Raw genomic sequence first — 15,122 nt, 5'->3', positions numbered from 1 at the left:
TCCGAACGGCGTGTCTAAGACACCACTTTTGTTGAGAAGTTTTACATGGCTGAAATACTCAGGAAATGTCGCCAACATTACTGAGGGGTATTTTGCCACCGTTGAAAAGTGTTTTGATGTTGCCTGGCCGGGGAATCGAACCCACGATCTTATGTGTGCAAGGCGGGTGTGCATACCATTGCACCACGGTGGTGCGGCGAAGCAACCATTGAATTTTAAGTTTTCATTTGTTGAAAATATTATACACACTTTTTGTTTTCTAAAAATATTTTTTTCAGTCTCATCAGAACTTTCACTCGTAATTTTGTTTCAACAATAAATATTCGTTAAAATTCTTTTTGGTGACCCCGTACATTGAATACGATGTCTCGCGAAGAAAATTCTGCAAACGCAAACCTTAGCGTTGGTGATGGAGTCAATAACAACGAACCAATTCCTTAATCAGCTCAAATTTTGCCTCAAAAAATTTCAGCAACAGCTGCCATCAAAAATTACCCCGTTTTGGAAACACAATCCTAAATTGTGGTTCATTCAAGTGGAGGCAGTTTTTAAAGTCAACAGAATTACTCGGGGTGAAACAAAATTCGATCATATATTATGCAACCTGGATCCTGAAACACTAGAGTTTGTATCAGATATAATCTTGGCCACAGTGTTGGTTTATTTCACCCATACATACACATATACCAAAACATTGATGGTAAATCTAGGCGACACTGGTCTAGACATACTTATGGTCTAAAACCATTATTTCGGTGAGGCAAAATTTTATCAGATATATAGAATACCGGATACAAAAACGAAATCCTTTGGCTCAAAAATTATGTAATAGGGAGTTTCTGAAACCAATGAAACTCTTATAAATTATTCATAGACCGCGGAATCCTACGCAAATGCATATGTATATGGTTAGGATGGTCGTAGAGAAAATCTATTAGACAGAAACTCAATTTATCACAAAATAAAACGAATTAGGCCCAGAAATTTTCGAATATTTTGCATATCGTGCATATTTTGACATATTTTTACATATTTGCATAAAATGAGCATATGCAAAAATATATACAAGGATTTGTCAGTATAAGTCCACGTCTTCATATAGCCCCCATAGAACGGTACCTCTCGATTTTCGGTATTTTGAAAGTTGTAGCCTCAATATCCCACCGAAAAGACTGAAATTTGGTATTTAGGCTTCGTTGAGGGTATAAAACTTCCAACCTGAAATTTCACGATATAGGTCCACGTCTTCATATAGCCCCATAGAACGGTACCTCCCGATTTTCGGTAGTTTGAAAGTTGTAGCCTCAATATCCGACCGAAATGACTGAAATTTGGTATTTAGTCTTCGTTGGGGGTATAAAACATTCCACTTGAAATTTCTCAGTATAGGTCCACGCCTTCATATAGCCCCCTTAGAACGGTACCTCCGGATTTCTGGTATTTTGAAGGTTGTGGCCTCAATATACCTCCGAAAAGGCTGAAATTTAGTATTAAGTCATCCTTGGGGGTATAAAACTTCCTACCTGAAATTTCACGATATACAGTGCTGCTCAAAACATTTGCAACTGGAATGACTACTTCACTTTTTATATAGTTCTGAGGTAATATATGGATTTGAAATGCAAATATTTTTGTAAGTTGATTGTTTATTGACCCCTTTTTAAAGATTTAAAAAATAATTGGCAATAATTGCACTTATTTTAGAAAAATTCACAAAACAAAGCTCGGACTCACTTTTGGTCCTGCTCAAAACATTTGCAACTTAGAAAATTTGATTCAAAATCTGAAGATATGATTTGTGTTTTGATAATGTATTGTGAGCTTAACCTTTCATTTATTATCTAGACACATCATAAAGGTACCCAGGTAACTTAATAAATTAATATATCCTTTTGAATCCTGTCTCTAAGGATAATTATTAAATACAAAAGTTTATTAGATATTTAATAGTGTAGAGTCCATTTTAGGGTCCCGGAGCCTTTTATTTTAATTCAGATCACTTAAGCTGATCGGGTCCGTTAAGAACACAAAAAATATTTGCAAAAACTTGCTAGTTTTACTTGGTTATACATACGGTATTATGCAAAAACCCTCTTATGCGACATCTGTGGTGTGTACGTGGTGCGATTTCGATATATTATATGTCTGGTTAGTTTTTAAATTCAATAAATATCTCGACCTCATGCCTCTAGTACCATCTCAGTCCATAAAAATACCTCGAGGTCAATATAAAACAACATCTTCGTTTTGGGTCAACTTTTTTGTATAAGGGGACAAATTCGATTATCATTCGACTTGGCGATCAAGTAAATTTTTTCAAGACATATAACTCAAATACTGATTTATGTCGACGAAAAATACTCGATTTTATAACTCCAAAACAGGCCTGCTCAGACACATACAAACACATTTTGTAATTGTGTTGGTTTTGAAATACACAAATTTCAATTTTCCTTTGTCTCTCTGTATACTGTGAGAAATATCGTAACAGTTTTTTTTATTTTATATTTCAAAATATAGAGTAGAATAATTATTTTATTTTGACCAAATGTGAGTGTTGATGTTATAATTTGTTGCAAATCAAGTTCGTGACAAACCAAAGTGCGTTGACAAACCAAACACTCTAATTTGCGGTAAAAATTTTAGGCAAATAAAAATTCGTATTCAGTATCTTCATTCATTTTTTCAGTGTACGCATATAAATTCATAGACAAATTCGAAAACAGAACCTTCCTCATTGAATGTTCAATAGAGACTGATTTTTAATTTTGAAAATATTCAAAACAAAAACAAAAGCTCTCTTTTTAAATTGTGTGTGTGAGAAAATTGACACACACCGACAGCTCAGGTGCGCACCTTGAGCAGGCCTGCTCCAAAATCAATTCCAAACATTTTTGGCAAAATTTATATGAAAATTTGAACTATTCCTGGAAATTACTGTTTTCCTAAAATTTGCCCATATTGGTACACCGGTATCTACGGTATGTATCAGAGGATTTTGTATAGATTTATCCATGTAAAGCGTTTATTTAACGTCTGTCGATGACCTCTAAGGGATCTGATAAATAATTTGCATCATTATTTGATTGTCCCCTGCAGTAGATCTAGTTGTACGTTCACCTCCTTCCAATCTTATCGCAATTTTAGTACTTTTTACGCCGTATACAGCTTAATTTTAAATATTGTCATGTTCTTATATTTATTTCTGGACTGCGTTGGATCCACAATTTTCAGAAATAAACATTTTTCATATCTTTGACACAAATTTCGGACCATAACTTTTGTTTTTATTAAAAAATTAGAAATGTCTTGTTTTCGGCATACTTGTCTGTCAAAATTAAACATAGGCGTCATAAAATGTATTCCTTATGAAATACGACATTTCACACATTTCTGTAACATAAGTGTTAAGAACTGAATTATCATTTTAATATCATGAATGTAGGGTCAATAAAGAATCAAATTGCAAAAATAAATATATTTCAAAACATAAAATGTCCTTAAAAATAGTCTAAATGTGATATAGGCATCAGAGTTGCAAATGTTTTGAACAGCACTGTAGGTCCACGTCTTCATATAGCCCCATAGAACGGAACCTCCCGATTTTCGGTAGTTTGAAAGTTGTAGCCTCAATATCCCACCGAAATGACTGAAATTTGGTATTTAGTCTTCGTTGGGGATATAAAACTTTCCTCCTGATATTTCTCGGTATAGGTCCACGTCTTCATATAGCCCCCTTAGAACGGTACCTCCGAATTTCTGGTATTTTGAAAGTTGTGGTCTCAATATCCCTCCAAAATGGCTGAAATTTGGTATTAAGTCATCCTTGGGGGTATAAAACTTCCAACCTGAAATTTTACGATATAGGTCCACGTCTTCATATAGCCCCATAGAACGGTACCTCCGAATTTCTGGTATTTTGAAAGTTGTGGTCTCAATATCCCGCCAAAATAGCTGACATTTGGTATTAAGTCTTCCTTGGGGTTAAACAACTTTTCACCTAAAATTTGTCGGTTTAGATCTTCATATAGCCCCCATAGAACGATACCTCCCGATTTTCGGTATTTTGAAGGTTGAGGCTGTGGTTATACATTTCTCTATTTTATTGACTTGTCTGAAAAGAATTTTAAAGACAAGACAGACGGCAGAGTTAATTTGCATTAAAAATGTCCTAATTTGAATTAATTTTTCACCCTGACAGACGATAGTTTCTGCATTTATGAAACAGCTGTTTGTGTTGTTTGTTTGTACCCAGCAGACCATTTCATAAAGCTTTACAAAAGTCCGCCAAAATATGCGAAACAAATACACTTTCTACCATTGACCTTTTCACCACGATGAAGCAAAAATAAATTTAATTTATTCGCGATATTTTTGAGTCTTTTTAATATTATAAAAATACTGCAAAACTTTAAAAAATATTTGAAGAAGATATAATTTTCGATAGAATTGGTATGGTGGGTAATGACATTTTTTGTGAAAATAAAAATTTTAAAAAGAGATTTGAAACGATTAGCTGTTATTCTACTCGCGAAAGACCACTACCTATTTTGAAGAAACGCGTAAATTGCTGATTTGCTTTTCTTTTTTATTTTCTTAAACATGGAAATTTGACAAAAGACAATTGATTTTCAACAGCATTGCCATATTGAAATTGCTAAATTCAGTTTAAATTTCCTTTGATTTTGTGCATTAAGAATGTGGATAATGCACGAATTAATTTGAATTAAGGCAGTTAATGCAAATTAACGCTGCCGTCTGTCTAGGGTATTAAACAGAAAAATTTTACATACAAACATTTTTGTACCTATTATTGAAATATTTGTTGCATAAGAAAATATGTAAAATGCATAAATTTTGCATATACAAAATAGGGATACACAGTGAAATGCAATAATCGGTTTTCGTGAAAAACTTAAAACTCGATTTTCGGTTAGTCGATTATTAAGCATAGTACACACGGTCCAACAAAATTGACAGTCATCGAGGTCTATTTCGTTAATATCAAAGTCTAGTTGAATAATTACTTTCCTAATCACTAAATTATACCATAAATGTTGTATTTCAATCATTTTTAGCTAACAAAAAGTTTTTATTTGCCAGAAAATTGCCGTAAAAGTACGTTGACTGTCAGTATTGTTGGACCGTGTGTACTATGCTTTAGAGAGTGTTCTAAAAGTCGACTTTCGATTATTCGTTAGCCGCCGAAAACCTATTATAATCGAATATAATCGACCAATTTGTTTGATGCGATCCGTGATGTGTATATGTATAAAAAAGTACTGTCAATTACGCGGTTTTAGCATACCCAATAGTCTACCACGATTAATAGTCGAGTACAATTAATAGTTCACTACGAATAATAATAGACTACAACTTATGGTTGACTACGAATAAAGTGGCGTTCAGACGATCAGTTTTGACTGACAGCTTTGCTCAAATAATCGGTTGCTTGCCAGTGTGGTCGTTCATTTTTGTCAGTCATCAGGCAACCACAAAATTTTTGTGGATGTTGGACAGTCAGCTGTTTAAAAAGTCGTGTGTTTCTATTAATTTGATTGATTATTATTGCAAATAAGAGATAAAACAAGTAAAAAAGTATCAGTCGGCTTTGCCGACAGAGATATACCCTCAGCCTGTGTATATTGAAACAATTTGTTCCCAAAATACGTGTGTATATAGGGGGTTTTAAAAATGTAGGTCGTTTGAACCGACAAAAATGTTGATTAGGATAAAAGAGCAAAAGTTTTGCGGAGGAGATACTAAAAGGAATGGATCGACATTGACCGTTATGAAAGTGGATCTCCAGCCACAACATATGGTGCCATAGAGGGTTTTACACTCTTCGGGCTGTTTGCTCAAGAAGTATGGACTTGCCCCTGAAAAAACTTTTACCATCGTAATTGAGGCAGCGAATGCAAGTTGCTTCAACAAAAATCAAAGTGATTCGATATCAGGTCTTAAAGTGAACTTATCCGAAATTTTGTGTGGGAGGTACCGGATGGAGTGGACAAATATAGTCCATATTTGAACCTGATCTATATCTGGTAGATATATTAGGATGTGTAAAGTATAGACCAATTCGGCCACTCAATTCAAGAGTTACCTTACGATAAATTTTTCCGAAAATTGTCGAACTTTTGTGGGGGAGGTACCTGTAGGAGTGGACCGATATGGCTTATCTTCAAACTTAAACTATGTTTGGACAAAATATTACTAAGGCCAAAATTTGGACCGAATCGGCAGATCCGTTCTAGAGTTATCTTGCGCTCCAACCACCTCACTCGGTGTCATAGGGGTTTTTTGCAACTTTCAGACTATTTTCTCAAGAAGTATGGACGTGCCCCGGATGAAACTTGTACCGTCGTATGGAGGGCAGTGAATACAAGTTGCTAAAACAAAAATCGAAGCGATTCGAGAGATGGCCCTAAACTGAACTTTTCCGAAATTTTGTGTGGGAGGTACCCGAAGGAGCAGACCGATTGAGTCCATATTGAAACCTTATCTAAGTCTGGTACACATTTCACGATGGGCAATGTATGGACCAAATCGGTTACTCCCTTCAAGAGTTATCGAGCGCACACATTTTCCGAACTTTTGTGGGGGAGGTAACGGAAGGAGTGGACCGATATAGCCCATCTTCGAACTTAAACTAAGTTTGGGTAAAATATTACAAAAGCCAAAATTTGAACCGAATCGGTTTTTCCGTTCGAGAGTTATCGTGCGCTCCAGCCAGCAGTACAGACAGACAGACGGACATGGCTAGATCGACTCCAAATTGTCTAAAACACATTTCGTCCAAACATACTTGGGGTCTAAAACCATTATTTCGATGAGGCACATTTTCATCGTATCAAAGTGTATATACCCTCCTTAGCCTAAAGGCTGAGGGTATAAATAGCAGACAAAAACATGGACAACGAAAATGAATTTTTAAAGGAATTTTTATGTTGCTACGAAATGCAAAGATGACCCTCTGGGACATAACCAGTCCAGAATATATGATGCGCGACATTAAAACAAAAGCATATGGAGAACTACTAAATGTTATGAAGAAATACAAGAAGGATTGTTCTATTGACGACGCCAAGAAGAAAATAAACGTAATCCGCTCATCGTACAGAAGGGAATTGAAAAAAAAATAAAGCAATCTGAATCTTCTGGAGCTGGAGTGGACAGCGTTTGGCTCAGAATCTCGAATTTCTTTTAAAATATTCACATGTGAATATTGTTTTCGGGAGGCTATCCATTTTTTTACCCATTTCCTTTTTCTTGTTACTTTATTTTCTTCGTCTAAAAGCGAAATGATCAAAAATGCACATCCAATCTTTTTGTCATCCATATTTATTAATAAAAGTTGTTATTTATATGATTTTATAGCTATGTGAACACAGTAATTTTTCAACTTGACTGTTGGTTTGTCATCCAACTTGAATGACTGTTTGGCCGCTACGAACAGCACAACAAAACTGAATCAATCGATATTTGACCAAAAGCTGTCAATCAAAACTGATCGTCTGAACCCCACTTAATAGTTGACTCCGTCTTTCGAAAATCGATTAAGAATAATCGATTATCCGGTTTTCGCACAATCAATAGTCGAATAATAAAGCTAGGTAGACATTGTCAGTTTTGAATGACTGCTTTGTTGTTGCTTGCTAGTGTGGCCGTTCATTTTTGTCATTCATCATGCAACCACAAAATGTTTTGTGGTTGCTGGACGGTTTGACAGTTATCGTTAATTGCGAAATATCGACATTCAAAACTGGCAATGTGTACCCAGCTTAAGACTTTTAGAAACTTTACGGATAATAATCGATTAACCGAAATCGATTTTACGTATCCCTAATGCAAAAATTTATGAATTTTGCATATGCCATATATTTTGATTGCAATTTAATCAGAAGCCAAAAATATGCCCAGTCCCAAAATTTGACATGAATCGGACCAAAAAGGGGGGTTTCATAAAATTCCGCTGTCTAATTATTCATAAAAATCCCCAAGAATTGCACTAGTGATTGAAGTGCATCTTTTGATGATGATAAATTTTTCAAGCGTTTTATACCCTACCGTGAGTCAAATGATCAGAATTATAAAAATTAGAAAAACTGAATTAGAAAAACTGCTTATTTGGGATATCTTATGCGAAATAGAAAATATAATCTCCCCCAAGCTATTATAAGAACCAAATTTGAAGGACGTCGACCGAGAGGGAGACGAGAAATAACATGGATCAAAAAAATTCAGGAATGGACAGGACACCAAGATGAAATAAACTTTTTAAGCGCCGCGAGAAACAGAGAACTAGCTATAATTGAATGAAATGTATAATATAGAATCAAATAACTCTGTAATACTTAACATTGTATGATCGCTAATATCCGAATACGGATTTGCAAATAAAAAAGAAGATACCCTATCTTGGTAAGCCAAGAGTATGGACAATGTTGCTTTATTTCTGTTTCAAAACCCTACAATTAATATTTAACTTAACCTGGGATGATATATAATATATTTTTTTCACTTCTTTACTTTCACTTGTGTCATAAAGACAGTCTGTAAGCTTATTTGCATGATAAGGTCGACAAACAAGTCGTGTGTGTCTTTATTTTTTTTTTTTAATTTAAGATTACATGACTTTTTTATTCATATGGCATTCACTCTATGCTAGTGTGTGTGTATTTTGCTTTGTGTTCTGTTTAATCAACCCGGATTTTTACATTTTTACTTTGTTTTATTATAAAATTGACCAATTTAACATTTAGACTAAAAACACATGCCAATGTTTTTGGTACCCCACAACCTTGGCTTTGATTTGTATTGGCGATGATACAAAAAATTGATTTAAATTGAAATATACTGATTTAGTATCTGGGTTTAAATTAATATGAGCATGAAATGCGGCTTTCTGTAGGGCAAATCGAAAATTATATTTCAATATAAACTATTAAAGTATAAGAATATCTCAAATCTCAAAAAGTTGCTACATTCAATTTAATTATTTTATTTATTTATCTTACAATAATATCCCAGTCTTACGACCTAAGGGCTTTAAACTACAGTTCGATTAATATATCATGATTTATAAAATGTATAAATAAAAGGGATCGCTACAAAAATACATTAATATAATAATATTATGGTTAAAACAAATCTTTTAAAATATTTAAGATTTGAAACTACCCATGAAAAGCAGTTGAGAATTGTACAAAATGTATTTTAAAAATCGAAACTACTACTCATCATTATCAGCATTTATTGTCATAGGTTCATTTATTGGCATAGGTTCAAGTGCCTAAACTAATAAATGTTAGTGATGAATTTTTGTTTGGAATCAACCTTTTCTGATTAAAAACACTTACCACATTATCCATACTTTTATTCATGTCTTATTATTTCCCTCACTTATTCACACAGTTTAGATTTCCATCAATATTGTTTAGATTTCTTATCAACACCCGCCAGCCATAACATATCCAAATTTGTTTCCAAAAATTCTTACACATATTTAGGCCTAATCGAAGAAAGTCAGAGCAGAACGATGAGTTCAATGACACCCAAACTACGACGCAGTAAACAAATGATTTGTGCCAAAAAAGCCACAACAAAAGAGAGTCAAAAAATCAAAATAGAACAAACATTATTTCTATGCTCAAGCAAAACAAAATAACGCAAAAAACGCCAGTAAGGCAAACCAAAACGAAAACAAACACATATTTGGAATAAATAATTTACAGGAAAGAAAAAAGTAAAAGGTGGGATGGATGGCGTTATTTGGTGGCTGGGAAGAGAAAAAAACCAAACAAATAGAAGTAATGGCAACAAAGAACAAGCCCACATCATAGCCTTGCTGCCGAACAAAGTAAACTAAAGTAAATGCTACCGTAGGATAAACAGTAAAGGAAGCAACTAAAGCGGCAAGTAAGTAGGGAGGTTATTGTTATTTGCTGAAGCCAATAAACTCTTGACGTTTTTCCAGAGTTCCTAGATATCGGTCATAGAACACAAAGAATAAAAATGGCAACAAGGGTTGAATTGAGTATGTGTATGCAGCAGTGCGTTGTATTCACTACGTCAACAAAGTTACCGACATCGTCCCAACCACATCGCCACCTCAACCTCCTTTTTTGAAATTTCCACACAATCACAACAAAAACAAAAGATAACAGAAAAGGTTTACTCTGACCACCTTCGTTTTGTCCACACACTGGCGTTTGTTGCATAGGTGAATTGTGTGTGTACTTTTTTAATTTTAACCAGTTTTTTTTTTTTCAATCAACACAAAGAGGTTTTAGTTTTAACTAATTTAAATAATTATGTTTTCATAATTTGCATATTTTGTTATTTTGCTTCCCATAAATAGGTGGGTAGGTATATTTTTGTTAGGAAGGTTTGCTGGTTTTGTAACCAAATGTGTTATTTTTGGATTGCTTTTGGGACAATCAGAGATAAGACAGACAATTGTGTTAAGTCGTAATCAATACCTATTAACAAAAATGCAGCGCGAGCGTAGCACATGTGGCACACATGCATATACTTTCCCATCGTCGAGGGTTTGAGGATCTCAGTTTCGTTGTTGTTACGTTCGATAAGATGAAAATAGGCCACGAATATATTTTTAATGTATAAGAGGAATACATTTCCATGAAATCTTGTTTTGGTTTTATTGTAATGCAGTTGTTGAATAGGATCGAATGCATAATTGGGAATTTGGATTCAGTCAGCTTGTTTTAATAGTATTTAAAAATGCAAGAGATGTAGTGCAGCTTAGTCTTCTTCGAAGTGGGATTTACATTCTTAGAAGAATGTGTATCAAAGTAGGATAGAAACTAAAAAATTTGAAGCACAATTTCTATCATAAAGGGCCTATAGAAGCACCATTTCTATCAGAAAGTGTCTATAGAAGCACACTTTCTATCAGAAAGTGTCTATAGAAGCACACTTTCTATCAGAAAGTGTCTATAGAAGCACACTTTCTATCAGAAAGTGTCTATAGAAGCACCGTTTCTATCAGAAAGTGTCTATAGAAGCACCCTTTCTATCAGAAAATGTCTATAGAAGCAGCCTTTCTATCAGAAAGTGTCTATAGAAGCACCCTTTCTACCAGAAAGTGTCTATAGAAGCACCCTTTCTGTCCGAAAGGATCTATAGAAGCACCCTTTCTGTTCGAAAGGATCTATAGAAGCAGCCTTTCTAAAGAAAGGGTCTATAGAAGCACCCTTTCTAAAGAAAGGGTCTATAGAAGCAACCTTTCTATAAGAAAGGATCTATAGAATCACCCTTTCTATCAGAAAGGCTCTATAGAAGCAGCCTTCTTTGAGAAAGGGTGAATAGAAGCACCCTTTCTTTCAAAAGGGTCTATTGAAGCAACCTTTACTTCATATAGGGTCTATAGAAGCAACCTTTATTTCATAAAGGGCATATAGAAGCAACCTTTTTTTCGAAATGGTCTATAGAAGCACCCTTTCTTTGAGAAAGGGCCAATGGAAGCACCCTTTCTTTTAGAAAGGGTCAATAGAAGCACCCGTTCTTTCAGAAAGGGTCAATGGAAGCACCCTTTCTTTGAGAAAAGGTCAATATGAGCACCCTTTCTTTGAGAAAGGGTCATTACAAGCAGGCTTTCTTTCAGAAAGGGTCAGTAGAATCACCCTTTCTTTGAGAAAAGATCAATAGGAGCATCCGTTCTTTCAGAAAGGGTCAATAGAAGCACCCTTTATTTGAGAAAGGGAAAAAGAAGCACCCTTTCTTTGAGAAAGGCTCAATAGAAGCACCCTTTCTTTGAGAAAAGGTCAATAGGAGCACCCATTCTTTGAGAAAAGGTCAATAGGAGCACCCTTTCTTTGAGAAAGGGTCAATAGAAGCAGGCATTCTTTCAGAAAGGGTCAATAGAAGCACCCTTTGTTTCAGAAAGGGACAATAGAAGCATCCGTTCTTTCAGAAAGGGTCAATAGAAGCAACCTTTGTTTTCAAAATGGTCTATAGAAGCACCCTTTCTTTGAGAAAGGGCCAATATAAGCACACTTACTGAAAGAAGCACCCGTTCTTTGAGAAAGGGTCAATAGAAGCACCCTTTCTTTGAGAAAGGGTCAATAGAAGCACCCTTTCTTTGAGAAAGGGTCAATAGAAGCACCCTTTCTTTGAGAAAGGGTCAAAAGAAGCACCCTTTCTTTGAGAAAGGGTCAATAGAAGCACCCTTTCTTTGAGAAAGGGTCAATAGAAGCACCCTTTCTTTGAGAAAAGGTCAATAACAGCACCCTTTCTTTGAGAAAGGGTCATTAGAAGCAGGCTTTCTTTCAGAAGGGTCAATAGAAGCACCCTTTATTTGAGAAAGGGTCAATAGAAGTACCCTTTCTTTGAGAAAAGGTCAATAGGAGCACCCTTTCTTTGAGAAAGGGTCATTAGAAGCAGGCTTTCTTTCAGAAAGGGTCAATAGAAGTACCCTTTATTTGACAAAGGGTCAATAGAAGTACCCTTTCTTTGAGAAAAGGTCAATAGGAGCACCCGTTCTTTCAGAAAGTGTCAATAGAAGCACCCTTTGTTTGAGAAAGGGTCAATAGAAGCACCCTTTGTTTGAGAAAGGGTCAATAGAAGCACCCTTTCTTTCACAAAGGGTCAATAGACGCACCCGTTCTTTCAGAAAGGGTCAATAGAAGCACCCTTACTTTCAGAAATCGTCAATAGAAGCACCCCTTCTTTCAGAAATGGTCTATCGAATCACCATTTCTTTCAGGAAGGGTTTATAGAAACACTTTTCTTTCAGAAGGGTCTAAAGAAGCGCCATTTCTGGTCCGAAAGGATCTATAGAAGCGCCCTTTCTACCAGAAGGGTTTAACACTTTCTATCGGAAAGGGTCTATATAAACAGAAATAATTGTGCAAACCAATGGTCACCTAAGCACGAAAAATTATATCGTTGTAAATAAGACCAAAAGGCTACCGGCTACTTTCTTTCCTTGAACACCTTTAAACTGCACATAAGCTAACATTTTGAACATTTCGGGGGGAGGGGGGGTGTAGACCATCTGCGAATTTGATCTAATCTCTTGCATACGCTTAAGCACGCTGTCATAGTAGAATGGCAGTTCCCCTGAAAAAGTCGATGTTGTTGTGATCAGCAACCCAAGGCCTATATGTGGTAAAAATTTAAAAATGGTCAGAATGGAGTGCCTAATCCTAACAAATCAATAATTTTAGTTCATTTTGAATAAGAATCCAATAGGCAACATATGGCTATCTTAGTTATTATAGGTATGTATATAACACACAGTATATTTACCACATTCAATCAAACGCCCAGCACTTTGCCTTTTATTAAGTTGTTTTATTGTTCCCCCTCCACATTATTTGTTAGCGTAGTTTGCAATTTTACAATCAGCTGATTTCAAATGCAGCTTAAAAGCAACAAAAAAATGGTTAAATGCAAAATAAAAGTAGTCTCCAATTACATACATTATTATTTCGCACAGCACTTTAAATAGGACATGCATATGTAAAATATGTGTCTCCCCCAAACACAATTGACCACACGAAATGATTGATATGACCAAATAATTGCTGGGTTGGATTGTCACCAACCCTTTCTACGGCACAAAAACTGACAACCCACTGGCGAGAGTTTTTAAATGATGAAAAACAAAGGTGACGTTACCTGTTTCAAAGACTGAAAAGACTGCTGGTGATGGTGTTGCTGTTGCTGCTGTTGTTGTGCTGTTGTTTCACCAAAACTTGAATGTGGTGGTGGTTGTATTAATGCACTAGTTGTTGTTTTTAGTTGAGGTTGACTCAAATTCCTCGTAAATTTCCTATTTCTTTGATGATGGGTAGTATCATTCCGAGATTTAACATTGCCCATTAAAATTTTCGCAAATAATTTAAACAAAAAATTGAGAATATTTTGCACAAGCACTCACACACAGACACTTTCAACCAAACAATGTTATTTTTTGCTTCTTTTGTTGTTCTAGACTTTTTTTCCTAGTTTGCATTTATTATTGTTTTGATATTTATTTTTGTTGTTTTTTTTTTATTATTTATTTAGCAGATTTTTATTTTGTCCAAATTGTATGCCTCTTTTTTCAGTTTCACACCTTAAAATCCAATGCAAATAGTCTTTTTCTCGCTATAAAGTCATTTTGCAAAGGGGAAAATTGAAAATAATCTTTCTTGATTTCTATCGTTTTTCTTTTCTCCCGTGAACAGAGGAGGAAGCCAGTCGGCTAAAAAACGGCGGCGCGCCGCCGCCGCTCGTTTTCTTCGAGTCGAGCCGCCGCCGATTTTGTCGGCTCAAATCGGCTAAAAATCGCCAGTCGTCAAATCGGTAGAAACGGCGCGCGCCGATAATTTTCAGCAAAAATCCATGAAATTTCGCGATATACATATGTGCATAGTCCCGGTCCACACTAGACTGATTTCTGATGAAAAAAATTTCATGAAATTTTGCTTTCTGAGTATTTTTATGAAATTTCTGTAGCGGAGAATTTGATCTAAGAACGTCTAATTTCATGAAATTTTTTAATGAAATTCATTCTAGTGTGTACCAGGACTATGTTTAAACTATATGTTAACTAAGCTGAAATTTAGCCGCGAGTCGGTAAATAAGCCGGCGCGCCGCCGCCGATTGTCTTGCACAGACGTGAGCGAGCGAGCCGAAAAAATCGGTCGGCTTCGTTGTCTGCCCGTGAATGATTTCGTAAATGATTGGATATTGCAACAGGGGATCTGTAGATGGACTTTTAATCGATGTTTATAGTAATCGACAAGTAGGGGATTAATCGTCGAAGTGTCATCGAATTGCTAATTTATCGATGCGCATAAATTAAATGGTATGGGGACACGATGAATTTTCCAATGGCTGGATTTTTGTTGTATGAAATGAAAAATGTTTTCTTTGTGGTCTTTAATCTTGTGCCAGACTATAAACATGTTCATGAAAATGTTTTGAACTTATGGGTAAGAAGGGAGAAAGAGAGCTCCTTGATAGAGCTGGCAGACCATCGATATTCCCAACATTAGATATTTTCGATATAAGGTTTTAAAATATCGATTGCTATCGATATTATAGTTAAGTTGCCGTCGCCATTAATTTGGAGATGAAAATGGCGGAAATGTCAATGATTTTCTTGA

The 15,122-nt window shown here is 35.4% G+C and overlaps 1 protein-coding gene across 6 annotated transcripts in view; it reads right to left on the bottom strand.

The window, feature by feature from the left end:
• LOC141399242 (autophagy-related protein 101-like) overlaps window positions 1-14,682 on the bottom strand; it is a 260,658-nt gene extending 245,976 nt beyond the window's left edge. The window contains exons 1-2 of one of the 6 annotated variants that reach the window (XM_073977614.1): window positions 14,537-14,682; window positions 13,648-14,118 (exon numbers count right to left, since the gene is read on the bottom strand). In XM_073977614.1, the coding sequence (XP_073833715.1) occupies window positions 13,648-13,851 (204 nt within the window). In that variant the 5' untranslated portion in view covers window positions 13,852-14,118; window positions 14,537-14,682. Of the gene's footprint in view, window positions 1-13,275; window positions 13,391-13,448; window positions 14,220-14,536 lie in introns of those variants that run through there. The other 5 variants (XM_073977615.1, XM_073977626.1, XM_073977622.1 and 2 more) reach the window with 5 other exon arrangements.
• Between the last annotated feature and the right edge of the window lie 440 nt (window positions 14,683-15,122).

This window comes from Musca autumnalis, unplaced genomic scaffold (genome assembly GCF_047663935.1).
Source record: "Musca autumnalis isolate F117 unplaced genomic scaffold, ASM4766393v1 scaffold_3, whole genome shotgun sequence".
NCBI lineage: Eukaryota > Metazoa > Arthropoda > Insecta > Diptera > Muscidae > Musca > Musca autumnalis.
Note: the sequence above shows the minus strand (reverse complement) of the source record. Positions and strands in the feature narration are given on the sequence as shown.